At 39.2% G+C, this 20999-nt stretch overlaps 1 protein-coding gene across 7 annotated transcripts in view; it reads left to right on the top strand.

The window, feature by feature from the left end:
* Positions 1-20999, top strand: part of Unc80 (unc-80 homolog, NALCN channel complex subunit) — a 180556-nt gene that overhangs the window by 100752 nt on the left and 58805 nt on the right. For 5 of the 7 annotated variants that reach the window (XM_037210309.1, XM_028870070.2, XM_028870067.2 and 2 more), the window contains 8 exons: positions 1191-1391; positions 6052-6159; positions 7762-7900; positions 10863-11044; positions 11617-11748; positions 14219-14405; positions 15009-15140; positions 18216-18359. In XM_037210309.1, coding sequence (XP_037066204.1) covers positions 1191-1391; positions 6052-6159; positions 7762-7900; positions 10863-11044; positions 11617-11748; positions 14219-14405; positions 15009-15140; positions 18216-18359 — 1225 coding nt within the window. The remainder of the gene's footprint in view (positions 1-1190; positions 1392-6051; positions 6160-7761; positions 7901-10862; positions 11045-11616; positions 11749-14218; positions 14406-15008; positions 15141-18215; positions 18360-20999) is intronic. The other 2 variants (XM_028870069.2, XM_028870068.2) reach the window with 1 other exon arrangement.

Below are 20999 nucleotides of genomic sequence, written 5' to 3'. Positions count from 1 at the left end.
CAGTATGATGCAAAGCCCTTCACAGCTTATTTGCCGAGGTGGAAGCTAGTTTCCTGGGTGACAGAAGAATTCAGAAGGTTTTTCTATACACACTCTCTTTTAAGGAAGGTTACTTTAAAAGTTATGTACTTAGGTTTAGGGCCTAGCACCCACATCCAGGTCACAACCAACCATAACTCCAGCTCCAGGGGATTCAACACCCTCTTTTGACCATCACAGGCAGGCACGGGGCACATACAGACATTCAGATAAAAACCCTAATACACATAAAATATCTTAATATTTTACATTTTAATATTAAAACATTTTGAAGTTGTAAACTTGGGGTCTGGGGGATGGCTCAGTGATAGAGCACTTGCCTAAGCATGCATGGTTCCCAGAGTTTGATCCTTAGCACTAAAAAAAAAAAAAAAAAGCCCACAAGCCACAAATTTTTGGTGAAGAGTTGTAGCTCAGTGATAGATATATGAATTTGCCTGTGCAAGGCCCTGAATTTGAGCACTAGAATTGCAGTTGCAATTTGTATATTTCAGTTGCAAATTCATTTCTATCTTAAAATAACTGTACCCTTTAAATTGGCTGAGTTCATTTCTAGAATCCTAATGGGAAATCTTAGGAGATGTATATGAACCAGTTAAACTATTTTAGAAAGGGAGCTAGAGTGGCTTAAAAGTCAGAGTGGGAAGTGTGTGTAAGGTGACAGGGATCTGTGGTGAAGTTAAAATGAAGCTTTATAGTGGGGCTCAAGTTCCAGTTCATGAAGAGGATCCAGAGTGAAGGTGCCAACGTGTTCTCAAGCACCACGCAGTGTAGGTGGGAGTTTAGAGCGCATCCAGGGGTTTCAGGTCAGGTAGAGAGCTCTGGAACTGAACTTACCATAGTATCCTCTTCCTTCTGGCTCCTATCACAGTGTAAGAGCTGGGATGGGCTTTCGAAACTAATTGGAAGCCATATACTTCACAAATAGTCTTCACATGTTTCCGAAAGATCCTGTTATCAATTAAGAATAAAGGGAGAACAAAGGCCAAAGGATCAGAGACCTGTAGCTAACCATCCACCTGTGGGAATTACCCAGTTACTGTTTTTTTGCTCACTGATTAGGAGTTCATGCTCTGACTTTCCAACTTCCACGCCTCTCTTCCCTCACTGCCTGGTTAAATGTGTGAGTGTTTTTTTTTTTTCTTTTCCAGGTCATGATCTTACTATGCAATCAACAGAGTTTCATTTGTACGCATGTGGAGTACTGCCATCCACACTGCTACCTGCACCACAGCCGCTCCTGTGCCCGGCTGGTCAGGGCCATTAAACTGCTCTATGGGGACAGTGTAGACTCCCTGCGTGAGAGCAACAATATCAGCAATGTGGCTTTGAGGGGCAAGAAGCAGAAAGAGGTGAGTGAGAAGTCACTAGGTAGCATAGCAAGAGCAAGAGAAGAGATATATTTATAATAATATTTTTTATCTGCCCTGGAAATAAAATTTCAAGCAAAAGCAATTGTATAAAGCACACTACACATATCCATGCAGAAGATATGTGCGAGACAGACAGATGCTTTGTCTGTGTTTGTGAGTCAACATGGGGCATTACCCAGGCTTTGTGTAATAGATAAAAAAGTCAGGGAGTTTGTGTTGATGAGTAAGGAGAAGAGCTTCCCCCTGGGACCTGGGAACATGACACCCTACATGAAAAGGAAGGCTTGGCAGGTATGGTTAAAGATTTTACAGTGAGCGAGTGTCCTGGATTATCCAAGCGGGCTCAGTGTTGTCCTGTGTGTCCTCATCTAGGAAGAAAGTACTCCTGAGAATCAAGAGCAGAGCAGATGATGACAGCAGGCAGCAGAGTGGGAGGGGCCGTGAGCCCAGATAAACAAGCAAACTCCAGATTCAGAGAAAGGGAAGGGAACAGAGTATCTCCTGGAACCTTTCTGTTCCTTGGAAACCTCTGACCCTCAGAATTGTAAACTCAAAAACCCGGGGTGTTTTAAGCCATAAAGCCTGTGATAGTTTGTCAGAGCACCAGTAGAGAGCTAATGGAAGTATTCATTATGAATAAATGTATACTCGTGAATAAATGTATGAATAAGCAATAAATGGCTCAGCCATTTATAGATGAATGTACTAAGAAAATTCTTTCACGACCCTATGGTATTTCCAAGCATTAAGCTGAGCTGAAGTCTTCTTTTAGCTGAGTTGGCAGAAGAAAGTGACCATGACTGCGATCCTCTGGCAGGAAAACCTCCAGTTACCCCCCTGCCCCTGCACACGCAGTATAGCCAAAATGCCCATTCAACTGAAGGTCATGGACCTCCTCTACAGATGCTTTCTCAAACGGTTCTGCAAAGAGACTTTATATAACACTTGCTCACTTCAACAAGCACTCTCTATGCACCAGCTATTGGCCAAGTATTAGATCAAATATCTTATTAAAAATAAATCAGCAGGAAGAAAGGATCTTTCCACTAAGGAGTTTACAAGCTAGGTTTGGGCTTAGAGCAGGCAAGAATATATATGCAAAGCAGTTTTGAGAATTTGAACAAAAATACAGTTGAATTGTATAGCAATGTTTAAAGCTTCAGCGTTCACTGTGGGGTATTTATATTAAAGCTTTTTTATTTCAACTCATAAGTCCAGGTTATGGTTCATCCTAGCAAGGATGCCAAGGTGGAAGGAACTTGAAACAGCTAGTCACATCGCATCCACAGTCAGGGGTAGAGAAAAATCAATGTATTCATGCTTACTTGCTTGCTCAAGAGTTGATTTCTCCAACTCCTACATTTCAGAATCCCCCGCCTAGAGAACGGTGCTGCCCACAGTGGGCTGGGTCGTGGGTGGTCACATTAATGAACTGAATTAAGACAATGACCCACAGATATGCCCATAGGCAAACCCAGTGCAGACAATCCCACATTATGACTGTCTTTTCAAGTGAGTCTAAGTCATGTCAAGGTGACAGTTAAAGCTAACCATCTCACCATCTCTTCACGGAAACCTTACCTTGTTGGTGTTATGCACAGAACATACACACAATTAATAAATATTATTCTCCTTCCCTTAGCCTTTCATCTAAATTTTAATGGGGTTTTACTCACGTCTTCTCGTTTGTCTTTTATTCGACCCTCCACCCGTTTATTTCTTCAGCAGAGTTGTAAAGAACCTCTGGACCACGCTGAGCCCATATTTTTTGTTCAGAATATAATAATGGACTAAAGAGGACTGAGGATGTGGCTTACTCCTACGGAGTACTTGCCCTAGCATGCATACATCCCTGGGTTTGATCTATTATAGTACCTCATAAACTGTGTGTGGTAGTGGTACACACATGTAATCTCAGCACTCAGGAGATGGAAGCAGGAGGATTAGACATTCAGAATATTCCTTGGCTGCATAGTGAGTCTGAGGCCAGCCTGGCATACATCAGACCACCTCAGTAGTAACAGTAATAGGCCAGAGAAACAAAGCCCTTGCCTTCAAATGCCATGGCAGTAGTCAGCCTTCTCCAGTATCCTGAGAGACCTTGTGGCCCTGTGGCTGCCTCTCCCAACCTCAGCTGCTGTGGTAGAAGCATGTCAGTAGTGATCAGGCCCTTGTTAGATGAATTTTCCTGAGGAAACAAAATACCTAGTCACTCCATACAGAGAAGGAACAAGCAAACCAAAGGAAGGATTGCATCCAAGTCCAGCCTAGTAAACCAATGAGTTACATACCCACAGCTAGCTACACCACCAGGAACTCTGCTGGGCACCAAAATTCCCTTTCCTGTAATTTCAGGGTGCCTAATGAGAGTCTTAAGCCAGCCGCATGAGTGTCTACCCTCTCTCCGGGTGGGCATGTTAACATGTCAATCTCATGAGCATCTCTTGCATATGATCACAGTTGCCCTGTTATATAATAGCTATCTATGTTCATGCCCATCCCAGAACAAACAGCTAAATTACAGTTCTCCATTGGTGATGAATTCTGTCCTTTGTCTTGGCTTATTCATCTTAGATGTCTTGGCTTATTCATCTTAGATTTCTCTACAGATTCTTGCTTGATTGTAACCATTCATCTAGTCCAGTAAGATCTCAAACTCTTCAAAAACCACTACTAGATGGAATTGGAAATAGCCCTTGGTTCCATTTAATGCCTAAGTTCCTTTGACTTGAGTTTCATTAAAAAAAAAAAAAAAAAAAAAAAAGTTCTCAAAGTAGTTTGGACTGAGTCAAGAGTCATACTATAAAGGTACTCAGGACTCTCACACGGTGTACTAAGTCCCTCTCATTCATGTTCCCATCTCTGGTGTCTACTGCCTGACTCTACTCAAGTCAGCCAAACACAGTGACCAGCCTGTGGACCTAATGTGAAAACCACGTAACTCCCTCCCCTCCCACTGAAACCCACACCCTAGGTATCATGGAGCCAGCAGGCACACCATTCCTCCTCAGCACACTTGCCAGCGCGTGCTTGTCCCAGAGGGGGCTCGCAGACAGAATAAAACACAAGTCTGTGTGTGTTCTAGCACATTGGGTTTAATGTAAGTGCTCAGCTTTTCTTTCTTGAACTGCATACCATTGTGTCCTATAAATTAATCAAGAAGAATTGTTTGTAAGTAACCATGAAAAGGATGCAATGTCTAGCCAGGGAACAAAGGGATATACTTGTAAAAGTCTAAAATCATTACTCCCCAGAAAATACGGAGCATAAAAACCAGTGAAATGGTTGTTTAAAAGTGTGTGCTGCATACAGAAAGCTATCACAGCTTTGCTAAGACGCATCAAGGGAGAAAGACTAAATGGAATGAAGGAATTGCTGTTATTAAATTGGGAATTTGGGAGTTTTCTGTTTTCTTCATAGTTTCTGTCTTTTCCAGAAACTCTGAAATGCACGTGTATTATTTTTGAGTAGAAAGATACAGCACATAGGTAGGGATTTTAAATGCCACAAATATTTTCAGAAGGATGAAAGACATACCTCTACATCTCTATGGAAAGCTATAGTGATATATGATTTTAAAGGTTTTCATTATATATATTTTTTTCATATACATATGTATACTTTTTATACAGTATGTTTCACAATTGTTTTATGTTTCCAAGCATGTATTTCCATGCTTTTTATTCTTTTACTTTAAAAAACACAGGTAGAGCTCTGATATCCTCTTTTCTATGTAAGTTCATTTTAAAAGATAGTCACAGACCAGCCCTATAACAGATTCATTGTCTTGGGTTTTTTTGTCAGAGTTTCAAGAGACTTTCTTGGGGCATGTGCATGCTTGTAGATTTACTTTTTCTTTCAAAATATCTCCATCTATCACACTGTGAAGCTCTGCCAAAAGTGCTTAAGTTTAGTATTTCTCTTGGCATGGAGGGAGAACGTGTTTCATTGGCCTGGCCCTGGCAAAATAAATGAGCTTCATTCTGTGAGGACCTGTGCATCCTGGAATGAAAAAAAAAAAAAAAGCAGGAAGGAATCAGAAGTCAGGATTAATAAACAAGGAAGGACCAGTTCTTCTCCAAACTGCTCTGACCCTGGCAGGCTTCCCCAAGAAGCCGCATTGCCTGTTCAGTTTGTGTTGAGATGGGGGGGGGGGGGGTAATCAACTTTTTATTCCTCAGCATCCCTGTTTGCCCTTTTGCATCTTAACACTTGAAAAAAAAAAAGTCCTTTTTTCCCTGACCACATACCTCAATGCACACCTTAGAATAGAGTATATTTTATCTGGATTAATCTTTATTTAAAATGGTTTTTTAACCACTTGACAGAACATAATCAAACCTGAAATGAAAATTAGGAAACCTTTATCTTTCCCAACTTTTGCAAATAACTAGCTTTGCAGCTTGGCCAGATCATGCCACATGTGTATCCTTGTTTCTTCAAAGGTAAAAGAGAAGCTTCATAGGAATCTTATCGAATACCCCTTTTCTCAACAAAACCAATGCTTTTCAGGAAGTTTGGGTCTGTGCAAAAAAAATTTATGCCATCAATTAGAAGGTATACTGTGGAGAAATTGGGAGACATAAAGCACTATGAGCTTTGTAAAAGCATCTTCAATACACACCTCACCTTCTCTTAGTGCTCAGATAAGTCATGCCTGAGGACGCCTTCCCTGAAGAAGAGAGTTTCAGATGTCAACTTGGAAGGGAAAAAGGACTCCGGAATGCTGAAGTACATCAGACTTCAGGTATTTGCATGTGGATCAGAAACATGCATGGGGCATTAACAGGAAAGAGCTCCCTTATAACCTGCCAATGAGTGTTTGGGACACAAAATGGAAGCTGGCACTGTGTTGGTATGAATGCCCACTTAACTGGTGAGCAAGGTACCACCAAGTATGGGAGAAAAATCCATCTTGCTATGACAGCCAGTTGTGACAGAACGAGGCCTAGAAGTTTTGGTGGGCACCTCTCACACTCTGCTGTCTCCAATGGAGCTAATCTCCCACTAGTATGTAATGGTTATCCACAGGTTTCTAAATGAGACCATCTACATTCATATACCCAGTCTGCTTCTCTGTCTCTGAGACTTAGGCAAGGAATTTCATTTCCCTTACTCTTTGTTGTCTCTTCTATGAAAAAGGTATTATAGGAATAGACTTATCTTAAAGAATTATTGCATGGATTAAATAAAATAATACATTGACCTACTTATCCAGTTTTTGACACACTATTCTCTTGTTCTTACGAGTCAAGCTTGAAATCATCCCTTTTCCTTATGGGGAGAAAGGGCTTTGCATGTTTTTCTAGAATGTTTAAAATTTTGAGATTTATAATCTGCATATATATATATATATATATATATATATATATATATATATGGCCCAAATTATGAGAAATAATTGATTAAGTAGGACTTTGTGGGTGGACATGGGGCCATAGTCACAATGTATAATTATGTTGTTTCAAAGTGAAATGTCATCCAAGTTCATGCTGCCTTCAGAAATTAAATTTATAAATGGACTCCTTTATGAGTTACAGATCCCATGTGGTTTTCAGTGGAACTCTTTTAGCATGGAGAAAATAAAAGAAAGAAAGCTTTAAAAATCTACTAAAACTTTGAAGACAAATCCATGATTGTTGCTTTCTTTCTTTCCTGTAGAAGTTCCCATACTCCATGGTTAATTTTTTAAGTAATTGTAAAACATTTTTGTGTGTGTGTGATGAAAATATTACAAGATCAATATTTCTTTCTGACTTGCCTCAACTAATAAAGTATAAGATTTACATACCACATCACCTAAATTCTCTCCCATTTTAGGAAACAGCTTAAGATCACCCAAGAGAACCAGAGAAGGGAGATGGTTCTTAAGTTTCGAGAAGTAATTGTTGTCTTAAAAGATTTTGATATGGGAACTATCAATTCAAGTTTGGGTCCTTATGCTTATTCAGTAGATTCTTTTTTTTTTTTTTTTTAATTTCACAATTAACTCAATTTCACACATCAGCCACGAATTCCCCCATCCTCCCTCCTGCCAACCCCCAGCCCTCCCCCCAATCCACCCCCCATTCCCACCTCCTCCTAGACAAGGTCTCCCCTGGGGAGTCAGCCCAGCCTGGTAGACTCAGCTGAAGCAGATCTAGTCTCTTCCTCCCTACACCAAGCTGAGCAAAACGGTGGTGCTTCTTAGACTTTTCATATTTCATGTTATCATTGCTTGTATCATGAATTATGGGTTAGATATTTTTATTCTTATTTTAGTGTGTGTTGCTTAATAAAGGCATTGAATGATTAAAAAAACAAAAACAAAAAAAAAGATTTTGAAACATGATTTGCGCCCCTCCCTCAGGTGATGAGCTTGTCACCTGCTCCCTTGTCTCTGCTAATCAAAGCAGCTCCAATCCTGACAGAGGAAATGTATGGGGATATCCAGCCTGCTGCCTGGGAACTGCTTCTCAGCATGGATGAGCACATGGCAGGTGCAGCAGGTAAAGAAACACTACCTGAGATCTGGGTCCTGTGGCCATTAGTGACCACAGTATTGAAACAGAAAAAGAGGCATCTTCAATTCCACATAAGGATGATGGAAGTTTCTAGACCTCTAAGGAATGTTGTACTTCTAAGGGAAACAGGCCCATGTTTTCAGGGCTTTCTTCAAATCGTGTTTATACCGTTTGCAATAATACAAGATCATCAGATCTCTCTCAGGGTATTAATGTTCTATGACTATGATGGAATACTTTGGGGCTGAAAATGAACTTCACTTGATAGAATGCTTGACCGTTGTACACAAATCCCTGGGTTGGGTCCTCAGTGCAACATAAAGCCAGGCAAGGTAGCACATGCTTGTACCACCTCCACTCAGGGGGGAAGGCAGGAGGAACAGAAGCTCAGCATCATCTTTGGCTACCTAGTGAGTTCAAGGTTGGCCAGGGCTACATGAGACACTGGCTCAAAAACAAGGAAATCACACACACACACACACACACACACACACACACACACACACACACACACACAGTTAACCCAGAGGAAATAGTGTGGGCAAAATGACACAGATGTAAAAATAGATTCTGTTTGTTTAGAAATCTTGAGGAGATGAGTTTGACAACTTCAAATGGCAGTTTCACAGAAGGGCTACTCGCTTATAGCATTGGACAGCTGAGTGGGACTCAGGGTGCTACAGACTGTTTTATCACAGGTGTAGACTTTTTTTAAGATTTATTATTTTATGTGCATTGGTGTGCCAGACCCCTTGGAACTGGAGTTACATACAGTTGTGAGCTGCCATGTAGGTGCTGGGAATTGAACCTGGGTCCCCTGGAAGAGCAGCCAGTGCTCTTAACCACTGAGCCATCTCTCCAGCCCCAGGTGTAGACTTTCTAAAGTTACTGTAGAAATTGCTCATGGGCCTTGAAACAACAAGTTATATAACTGTTGTTTAACTTAACATGATATTAGTTTGGCTTTTGAAGTCCTGACTTTCGTGGTGACGTATGCCTACAGTTCCATCACCCAGGAGATTGGAAGTAGGAGAATCCTAAGTTTGAGGCCAGTCTGGGCTAGATAATTGAGTTCCAGTTCAGCCTGAGATACATGGTGAGACTTTGACAACAACAACAAAAAAAAAAAAACTTTCAAGGATTAAGGATATAGCTCACTGGTGGAGCACTTACTTAGTGTGTACAAGATTCTAGTTCATCTCTAGCCTGAAATTAAGGTAGTGATTGGTTTTAAGTGAACAGTAAGCGGTGAAATTTAGAGTTAGTCATAAGACACTGGTGTGCTAATGCCTGTGGCAGCTGAAGCAATGGGTGCCTGGTGTCTCTTGAGGGAAGGGATCTGTAGAATAAAGGAGTACAGAGATGGCCTTGAAGCACTGGCTTTCTCTCCCTTCAGAGTTCTAGAGAAATAAATTCAGCAGAAAAAAAGACCCCCCCACACACCAAAAAAAAGTGATGAGAGCTTTCAACTTCCAAAGCCATGAAAGCAAAGAAGACTAATTCTTCTCAGAGATTTTTATGGAGGTGTTAAGATTTTATGGAGGAAATAATTGCTGTTAACACACACACACAAACACACAATTTGGTCTGCTGGCAGCTTATGACTGTTATGAGAAAACTATTTTGGTAAGAAGACTTAAAGTAGAACTCTTCAATATGTAAAATATAAACATGGTGTTTAAAAATTAAAGCAGGTTGGAATACATTTAAAAATTGAAAAGTGGAAATTGACATAGATAGTAGGCTAAAATGGTTTAGGATTACAGGTGTGTGCTCTATTGCCTGGCACAAGTACATCATTTGATAGAGGAACAGACTCAAGTCAGAGTTGAAGGAACTTGTGCAAATTTGTCCCATGGAGAATCAGAGAGCCATAAAACCCAACCCAGACCTTTAGACAGCACACTATAGACGGCTGTGCTTTATATCACTTTGCTAGAGAAAAATAAAATGCACTTCAGAACTTCAGTGCACTTCTCATTTCACAAGGCTCTTTCCAGGCTGGAAAGATGGCTCCGGCAATCTTGAGAGGCTCAGACTCAGAGCAAAAGCACGGAGCACTTTCCTGCGCATCCTTTGCCTTTTCCTGGAATAGTATACTTGGAGTCGGATATTTTCGAGCACTCATCATCGTTCTTCCTGGCCATTTTCCAGGGAAGAAATGGAAGCTCCGAGGTTAAGAGTCTTGTCCAAGATCGTGTAGCAAAGAAGTGTCAGAGCTAGGACCCAACCTCAGTTCCGTTGGCGCAACGGAGCATGGTTTGGGGCTCTAGGGAGAGAAAGCATGTGTAGATTATGTCCTTATGCCTGCCACTGGCCCTTCTATCTGTGCTATTGGGGTGTTCCTCTTCACTCACAAGCCCTATAACTTACCACCACACCCATATTTCTCTTATTAATATTTAGCTTTTGCCAAAACTTAAGATTTTAAGTCTTCTGATTCATGGAATCACATTTTGTATCTCCATCTCTGAGAAGGGCTAATGTCCTGATTAGAATCTACATCATGGACTTAGCTTTTCATATAGCTGATAGAGCTGGAGTTGTTCTAAAGACTGTATCCTTATGTCGTCCTTAGATCACTACTGAAGAGTCTAGCCATTTCCTAAATGGCACATTTCACTGCATAACTTTTTTTCATTGCTTTCTCTGGCTCTGCCTTTTCACCATGAGCCAAAAGAAGCTTTGCTTAGAATGAGTATTCTGCTGAAATGTCATGCTGTCCCTGCTTTGGCACCAGCTAGTAGATGTCCCGGTCAAACAAAGTTTGCTGTTTAGCTCCTAGTGGCTGGAACATTGTTAGCTTTGGCCCCTGCTGGTGGCCAAGCCTCTTCACCTCAGGAGTGGTTGTGAAGAGACAGGAGCAGTTCCCATATCCCCTCAATCCTAGAAATAAGGCAACACCTTAAGATGTGCATCTGATGAATTAATTGTTGGCTGTCTCTAGCCGCCATGTTCCTGCTGTGTGCGGTGAAGGTCCCTGAAGCTGTGTCAGACATGTTGATGTCCGAGTTCCACCATGCAGAAACTGTACAGAGGCTGAATGCCGTCCTCAAGTTCCACACGCTCTGGAGGTTTCGCTATCAGGTCTGGCCAAGGATGGAGGAGGGAGCACAGCAGATATTTAAGGTGAGGGGTGCTTTGTACGTGGAAATTAGATCACCACAACCAACCTAGGGCTTCTTTAAATCCATGAAACACAGACTTACAATGTACAGCCAAAGAATTCTTCTTCCCTCTGAATATATTGGTAAGCTTAACCCATATATAAATAATTCTATTCGATTCAGCAAATTGGAATATATAAGAATATAGAACAAGAAAATCAAGTCAGTAGCAGCCTGAATATTTCATTGGCATACTTGGGGGTAAGCACCTAAGTGTGGATTGTAACTGTCCAGGCATTTTGCTTACTACACACATACAGATGTTTAGGGCAGAATAGAGCGATCAGCACAACTTGTGATCATTTTGTTAAAACATTTATTTTACTAATGAGTAAACTGAGGCCCCAAGAGGATTATCCTGTTGCCTGTAACAGAAAAGTCTTAGAAGACAGCCCTTTCCTCTGGTGTTTCTTATGCCTCTAAAAAGCCACTCAGACCCTTGACACCTACCAAGGCTGTGTTTACTTCTACCTGGGACTCTTTCCAGCTTCTACTCCATCCTCCCTCACCTCACTCTTCTGTGTCAACTAACAGATCCCGCCTCCCAGCATAAACTTCACCCTGCCCTCACCAGTACTTGGAATGCCATCTGTCCCAATGTTTGACCCTCCGTGGGTCCCTCAGTGCAGCGGGAGTGTCCAGGACCCCATTAATGAAGACCAGTCTGTGAGTACCAGGCCCTTTCTTTCCCATGTCTCCACCTTGCAGGGGATGCATGAGACCATTTGACCATCCCCGTCACAAGAATGCAGTGACAGAGAAAGCCACAGTGGCCCGCAGTATCGGGGATAATAGAAACTAGCTTCTATCAAGCTGATTGGCTTTATTGTCAAGGAATCAAACAGGCATTTATTTACTGGCAAACAAAACATCTTTCCTGCTGTTTGTTGTTATATTAATTTAACTGCAATGTGTGAGCTGCCTGGCGGTTGAAGACATGGGTCCAGCAAGAGTAAGAAGTAAAGTGTCAGCAGCTTCTGCTTCTTGTTTATTTCTAGTTTTGTTGTTATCACCACCATTATCATTGCCACCATCACTCAAAACTTTAGGAGTTACAGTCTTCCTATATATTGCTGCCACGTGTAACAGATACAGCAAGGTTTATTTGCAGGAAAAAAAAACACGAATTTGTGCCTTTTGTAATAGATGAGCCTTCGAAATACATGTTTATTGTCTATTGAATAGCATGCCTCTACATTAACAACAATGCTTTTTAAAAACTCAACAAATGAAGCAAAAACAGAAAGGGAACACACCTCAGTACAGTCCCACCATTATGTCCATGGACAAACTCCCATGGAATTTCCATAATTTGGTGTGTATATGTTAAATATATTTCACATATCTCCTAAAAGGCCTTCAGAAGTATTACACTTTATACAAAAAAATATGTTTTCTGTTGTCAATGCAAAACTCATCTCTTGCTGTAAGGATAATAAGAGATAACTCATTCTAAACCGAATATTAGTGGCATGGTTTAGGAATGTAGATTTATGCTACTCTGAATGATGCCTTGGAAGAAGTTTCATGAACGCCTATAGTCTTAGAACAAAAGAAAATCATTAATCAACACACTTACTGAATACATGTATGGGGAAACAGGAGACTTATAGAAGAAAGATGAGGAGTTCTTGCTTCAGATGCTACCCTGTAACACTTTAGCTGGGAGGTTGATGGGGTCTCGTGGTGAATGAATTTAAGACATCCCAAAGGTTGCTTGTTGAAAGGGCTGGTAGGCCAGCTGCAGAAGTTTGTAGTTAGTGGCTATTAAGGGGACTAAATATGGCCCAAGATAATTTTGGCTTTCAGTCTGCAACATTCCTACTTCCCACAAACCAGAAATTCTAGCCAGTCAATCTACAAAATTTTGAACACCAATATAATTTTTTGCAGTGTGTGTGGGGTTGGGGTGGGGACTGCAGCTCATGCTACTTCTTTGAATGGTAAAAATAAATGACTGGTGTTTTAATTCACACATCTTTGAAAACATTAGTTGAATATATTTCTGATTCCTATAGTATGCCTTACAAGAGACCGGCTTAGCGACCTGGCTCTGAAAATTAACCATGTGATTCATTGCTGTACCATTCATCTGTTGTACCATTCATCATGGTAAACTGTTAGTCTTGTGTTAATATCCTACCTAATGGAGCTTCTGTAATGAAGCCAAAATCTCCAGCACCATCAGTGACTACAGGGCAACAGAGAGGTACGGATTTTCTGGTACTTCAAATTGGCAGAGAAAGACTGTAGTAGCCACTGCTTTGCTCTGATCCCTGCCTGTCCCTACAGCTCTCAGCATCTGTCTCAGCATATACATCATGACTAAGGAAGGCATGAATGGTGTAGCCACTGCATGGGATGAATCTTCTGTTCTTTGTCTCTATCGTTCACCTGTGGAACAGTAGATTGGTTTTAAAGTTTTTCACTTCATGTTTTATGTTCAACCTGGGTAAAACTTTATAGTGTCCTACTTTCCATTCAGTAACATTCTCCTTCAAAATATTTCCAGTGTGCTGCTGTACTTACTGATGAATGTTATTTACGTTGTGCTAAACACTTGAGTGATAAAATGAAGTAAACCATATAACTAACTACCTTATTTGAGAGGCATGTCACATTCTTCCTCCTTTGCATGCTCTGTCTTTCCATTTTACTGACTTTATATGATAAACATACTTCATTTAAAGCCAGTTCAATAAAAGTTGTTCTTCATGTTTAAATCGTGAATTGATATCACCTGAACATGTGAAATAGAATTGTTTCCAGAAATTACAAACATTCTTGAGAAATAACAATGATGAGTGGGGGCGGGGAGTCACCAACTGTAGAAATTTAGTGTGTGTGTGTGTGTGTGTGTGTGTGTGTGTGTGTGTGTATGTAGGTAGGTAGGTAGATAGACTTGAGTAAGATAGATTTGAATAAGATAGGTAGATAGAGAGATAGATAGATAGATAGATAGATAGATAGATAGATAGAGAGAGAGATAGATAGATAGATAGATTTGAATTAACTCATGAATGGCCTATCATTTCATAAGGGCAAACTCCAACCTTTGAGTGATTTGTTGGATCACTCTTTGTGCCTGTGACCCTGTAAGAAATGAGACCATGCACTTGCTTTTGTGTATCCACAGAAATCCTTCTCTGCCCGGGCTGTGTCCCGCTCTCATCAGAGGGCAGAGCATATCTTAAAGAACTTGCAGCAGGAAGAAGAGAAGAAACGGCTCGGTCGTGAGGCGAGCCTCATTACCGCCATCCCCATCACCCAAGAGGCTTGCTATGAGCCCACCTGCACCCCCAACTCAGAGCCTGAGGAAGAAGGTGCTTTCACACCTTTTTTTAATGGGGATTTTATGGGACCAGGAGGGGCATGCCACAGGGAATGGACCTGCTTTCATATTAAACAGGGATGACATCATGTGAAATGCCCGTCTCGTCTCTCCCTCACAAGGAGAGAAAAACGCTGTTTCTAAAGTTAGAGTGGTCCGGTCCCTGGAGAGTGGTAGTAACCTTGAACGAATCAGTCTGATAGCAGGAAAAGCATTGGTTGTGGTCCAGGGAGGCTGAATCCACCACGCACAAGCCAGCAAATGCATTGAGTCTTCCTTACTAAAAATGAGTTCGTCCATTAACCACTTTTAACCTTCCCAAGTATAGATAACTTTCTGGTGGTTATCAAAAAAAAAAAATGATTAGTGAACCATTCTAAATTCATTGATTCTCTGTTCGTTATTTTGTGGGAAATTTTGTAAGGCATTTTCTGTTCTGTAGAAGTCCTATGTTTTGTTTTCTAAGTATGCGGTAAAGTTACTTAAGCATTCTGGTCTGAGGGTGGCTGTGCTTGATGTAAGTACAACTTTACTTGTAGTGATGATAAATTTGGGTTAGAAAACCAAAATTCACATTCCCCGTTCTGCTTGCCAGTAGAAGAAGTCGCCAATCTGACATCCCGACGGCTGTCTGTGAGTCCATCCTGCACCTCCAGCACATCCCACAGGAACTACTCCTTCCGCAGAGGGTCAGTCTGGTCCGTCCGTTCAGCAGTCAGTGCTGAAGGTGTGTCCTCTGACCAACATGTTGTTCTTCATAACTACTTTGTTCTAAAATATATTATAATATCAGAAGTGCTTTATGGCTTAAAGTTTATATTTAGTTATGTGAGCAATTTTTGAGTTCAAAGTTTTTGTAATATTAGCTTTATTCTTTGCTCAGATGCATCTGGTTGTCCCATTTATAAATTACTAATTATGCTCTTCCTTAAATTTTCTTGGCACTATTTTCAAAAGACACTTGATCGTGAGTGAGGGTGTCTATCTCATGATTCTATTATACTAATCTGTTTCGGTCTCTATCTTGATCCCAACCCCAGGCAGTCTTGGTTATAGCTTTCTAGTTAAGTTTTTAAATTGCAAAGTGAAAGAGGACTTTCACTTTCCTCTTTCATTTTGTTTTTCATTTCTAAAATTATTTTAGCTTTTCTTGAACTCTTGGCATTCCTGTGTGAATTTTAAGATGGGTTCATCAGGCAGATGTATCTTAATCAATGGACCCATGAACATGGGTTATCTGTCCATTCATACTATTGTAATGGGTGTGACTTTTGGTCTACAAAGTTAACACTTCTTTTGTTGAATTTATTCCTGTTGTTGTTGTTGTTGTTGTTGTTGTTATGAGTTGATAGGAACTTGTTTTTCAAATTTCACTTACAAGGCTTTTTATTACTAATGTGTCATTTGCAAACATAAATTATTCACGTTTTTCCTAATGTAGTTTCCTTGTATTTTTTGTTATTGACTACTTAGCCCTGCCAAGTTTCAAGGATAAAGTTACTACAAACAGTGACAATATATATTTTTGTCTTGCTAGCAGTCTTAAAGAGGAAGCGTTTAGTCTTTCACCATCAATTATGATATGAACCATAAATTTTTAATAATCTTTGTAATGTGAAGGAAATTCCTTTTGATTCACAGGGCTTTCATATTTTAATCATGAAAATGATCTTATGTTTGTCAAATGGCTTCTATGCACCTATTAAAATTCTCCTGTGCTTTTTTTTTCTTCATTTAATTAACATGGTATGTTGCATTCCTTTTTTCATAGGTTGTCCTATGCTTACTTTCTATTCCAAAGATACACGGTCTTGTTCATAGTATGCAGTCTTTCTTTTGCATGGTTCTAGATACCATTTGACAAGACATTGCTGAGGGTTTTCACCCATGTGTTCATAAGGGATATTGGCCCCCAGTTTCATTCCTTGTACTGTCATCAAATAGTCTCAGCATCAGAGTATATACACAGCTGAGTAAATACACAGGTATAAATTGCCTTCTAAACACTGTTCCTGCTGAATTCCAAAAGGAGAGATATATGGTTTTCCTTTTCATAAAAATCAAAGTCCTTTTAATTTCCTCTGTGAGTTGTGATTTGATTGACTGGTGTTTTAGAGTCAAGGTAATTATTACATATTTGATTTCCTTGTGAATTCTGTCTAGCTGCTTTCTTATGAAAAATTATATATTCTCCATTGATTATTGTCACATTACATTTCTCCTTTTACTTCTGCCTTCATTTACTTCATATTTTTAGAGTTCTACAATTACATGCATATATGCATATGATTACTCTTCCTGATAAGTTGAGTCTTTATCAAAAAATATCTATCCTTGCCTGTAGTAAGAGCTTTCCTCTTAAAATATACATCATCTAGCATGAAGTTCACCATTCCAACTCTTTTCATTTCTGTTCACATGCTTATGTTTGTATTTTTGAAGCAATATTTTGATTCTTATACATAGATTGATTTTTAGTCAATATGTTTATTGTTCTTTTTTTTAACCCATTCCACTAATTCTGCCTTTTGTTTGGAGAATTTAGTCGATTTTCATTTCCTGCAATTGATGGATAAACTAAGATTTATGTCTTCCATATTAAAGGGCAAAATATGTCACATGAAACACAGTTTTGCAACATTTATTTTAGGTTATAATCACCTTCATTTATATGGCACTTATATGAAAATACAGCATATTCATAATAACTACCTCAAAACCATTGCCTAATAAGTACCATAAGATCTAAGCATCCCCAGGACAGTTTCTACTGATTGCATTTGTTCCTGAATGTGAACAGAATTTTCTTGTTTCTTTGAGTGCCTTATACACTTTCTATTGAAAGTCAATAAAGTCAAAAAAGAAAAAAAAAGCTGAGTGATGGTGGTGCACACCTTTAATCCCAGCACTTGGGAGGCAGAGGCAGGTGGATCTCTGTGAGTTAGAGGCCAGCCTGGTCTACAGAGTGAGTTCCAGGACAGCTAAGGCTACACAGAGAAACCATGTTTTGAAAAAGCAAAAAAAAAAAAAAAAGTGAACACAGTTTGTAATGTGACAGATGTCTGTCATCTATCTATCCACCCACCCATCATTGTTAGCATCTGATATGCATCTAATGAGAAGTAGGATTGAGAACAATAAGCTTTTGTCTTCCAGCCCTTCATAGGACCTCTAAAATCTCATCAGTCACAGAAGTTAAGATAGGAGACTCAAAGACTCAACATTCTCTATATTCCATAAAAAATGTTTATTTTGTATTAATAATAAGTGGCTTTATTTTCATATCAATCTGCTGGTAAATAACTTTGCTACCTTTCTTGACGTCTACTACCTCCACTGCCTTTTTCTTTATTCTAAGTGAAGTAATTATCGATTTTAATACTTACTGAACTTATCAGATGAGGGTATCAATATGACTGGGTTACGCTGTGCCTGCTGTAAATTCACATGCTTTCTGCTACCCAATGTTTGTGCTCATAATCTCTCACACATGTTTGTGAAACATGGTGTGACATCTATGAAAAAAATGCCTTAGTCCTCACTTAGAATTTTACTTTCTTTGATTTCATATTATGAACTAACTTCCTCTCTCAATACGTCTGTGCCTCTCTTCCTCTGCAGAACAAGATAATGACAGTGCTTAGGAAGTGGGTTAATTCTGTTGTTTTATAGGGGGAGGCGCTCTCCATAAAGCCACATTTTTTTTTTTTTTTTTACTTTTTAGCAGTATCATAGATTGTATTGTCAAACAGGATTTGAACTGAAAGTCGTGGTTGCATTGGGATTTTGTCTCTCTCTGCAGATGAGGAACGCACCACTGAACACACACCAAACCACCATGTGCCTCAGCCTCCGCAAGCAGTATTCCCAGCATGCATCTGCGCCGCGGTCCTTCCCATTGTTCATTTAATGGAGGATGGAGAGGTGCGAGAAGATGGAGTGGCAGGTATCATTGGGCCAGCCAAATGGCTCCGTTCTTACCCCACTCATTTGAAGGGAAACAGATGTTTGTTTTTTTTTTTCTTGAACATACCATCTACCTACCACATGCTAGATTGTTCTGTTATATTATATTTACAAATGTACATAATTATAGATGTTTAACATAGCATGCTAATGTTGCCACTTATTTGCCTCTTTCTCTTGCTATTTTTATTGCCTTTACCAAGAAATTTCTTCAAAATAGTTTGCTAGGTCCATGAAAAATTTTTATGACCAGAAAGTATATCAGTACATATTTGACTATCAAGATGTCAAACAGTGATTTTTTTTCCCACCTCAGAAATCTTAGCTATTAATTCAGCCACACCAAAGCCTTCATTCCTACTTGATTATTTTTCCAGATATAAAGAGAAGTCTGAAAGAAGAAATAGTAGAATAGGGATACAGTGGCTATATTTATAATGGGTAAAACGTTAATATTTTTTGCCTGTTTTTTTTTTCTTTTTCATTCTTTGCTAAGGATTGAACCCAGGGTCCTGCACATAATAACCAAGAGCTCTAACACTGAGATCTACCCTTATTCCTCTTCTTCCTTTAAAAAGAATTGAGACATTGTCTCATTAAGTTGCCCAGGCTTGCTTTAAACTCACTTATAGCTGAGGCAAGCCTTGAACTTGAAATTCTCCTGTCTCAGCACCCCCTGCCAAGTAGCTGTAATTTCAAGCCTATGCCACCAGACTCAGCTTAGGTTAATATTCTTCCAATTTATGCAAGAGAGAGCACAAGATATATATTAGCAATATTAAAACTCAATAATAATAATTTTAACACCCCACTCCCATGAGCAAATGATGTGAACAGTCTCTAGGCCAACAACACCCATGAATAACATAGTTACATAAACAATACTATCTCACATTTTGTCTACAAAACTGCAAAACTTATTTCAAATTTAACTGTCCAAGGTTAGTGAAGAAACAAGAAAAATATCAGGCTAGCACCTCACAGGAGAGGCATAAATTTGGGACAAGCATTGGAATGTTGTTTCACAATATGCATAAAAAGGCAGAAGCCCTTTAGCATAGACTTGGTTTTTTTTGTATAAAAATTTGTAGAGGACATTGTACATTATATATCATATATGATAATGAATCTTTGAAAATAATGTGAATGCCTAAGCACAGGGTATCAATTAATCTTGTTGCCTTTGTATGATAGCATTCTCAGTGCTTTGGAAGTCAGAGTCAAGAAAATTAACTTAAAGAGTGTTCTATGTAATGCAAAGTAGAGTTTGAAATAGCATTTTCTATATGCTGCTTTGAAATATGTGTATGTATGATTTTCATGAATATGAAAAGCAGATCCCAGTTAGTAGCCTTCTGTATTGATGAACTTAACAGTTTTTATTTTTCTCTCCAATTTTTTTCTGTATTTCAACATTTTAAACATCATATTGCTTTATTAAAGCAGTAAGATTTTTTTTAGATCTTATAAATATATTTTAGTAAGCAGTTTTAACCTAGGAACCCCATCTCTAGATTGTGTATAGAGCTCAGTGGTAGAACCTTTGCTTTGCATATGTGGACCCTTGGGTTCAGTCTCCAGCAACATACACACACACACTCACACACGCATTTTAATTATTTAGAAAGATACTTGAAAATTAAAGCTTATACTTATATATTTCTTATTCATAGCATTTATTTGTATAGCTCTTTATCTTAATTTGATGTTAATTTATGAAGCAAAAACTTAATATAATTTATTCAAAATATAGGCTGAATGATAAATTCATACTACATTCTAAGTTTTTAGCTTGGAAACCAGCAGAACTGAGGGCCACTGTTCAAACTGAAGATCATGTGTTGTTGACCAACCCTCCTCTGCTTCCTTTCCCAGTACACACCCAGGGAACCTTATCCTGACCTTGTGTTACAATGAAGTAGCACTGTCCCCATAGGATTATGTATTTATTCCTAGGAACAGAATTACTGCCAACTCAACTGTTTTATCTTGCCGAAATGGATACTGTTTAAAGTATCTGGATAATAAAAATTCATCCCTAGTTCATAGTTCATTTGTATTTTAAGCCAAACCATATTTTAAAACCTAAATAATTGCTTTTGGAATTTATGCTGGGATTAAAGAGATGGCTCAACAGTTAAGAACATTTGGTTTGATTCCCAGCACTGACATGGTGGATCACAACCATCTGTAACTAGTTCCAAGGGATCCAACACCCTCTTCTGACTTAATCTCTACAGGCACCAAGCACACACGTAGTGGGCATATATACATTGAGGCAATACACTCATATATATATATATATATATATATATATATATATATATATGGAAATTGTTTAAATAAAATAAAAATTAAATGTTAAAGCTGAATTTATACAAAATGCTGGTTTGACTTTAATTTAATGAAGACTTACATTGCCAACATTAGGTTGGTCTTCAGCGCTAGGACTACCGCCTATAATTGCAAAGGCAGTGCTTGCCAAGCAATGCCAATACCTAAAGACCAACTCCCTCTTGCTTTCCTTTCCTTACACAAGCAAATATTCAGTGAAAACAAAACCAACAGCTTTCCACTTTTCAATACAGAAAATGTTCAGAGGACCTTTTTTTTTTCAATA

The sequence above is a fragment of the Peromyscus leucopus genome, chromosome 13, assembly GCF_004664715.2.
Source record: "Peromyscus leucopus breed LL Stock chromosome 13, UCI_PerLeu_2.1, whole genome shotgun sequence".
Classification (NCBI taxonomy): domain Eukaryota; kingdom Metazoa; phylum Chordata; class Mammalia; order Rodentia; family Cricetidae; genus Peromyscus; species Peromyscus leucopus.
This window is presented reverse-complemented; position numbering and strand designations above follow the sequence as displayed.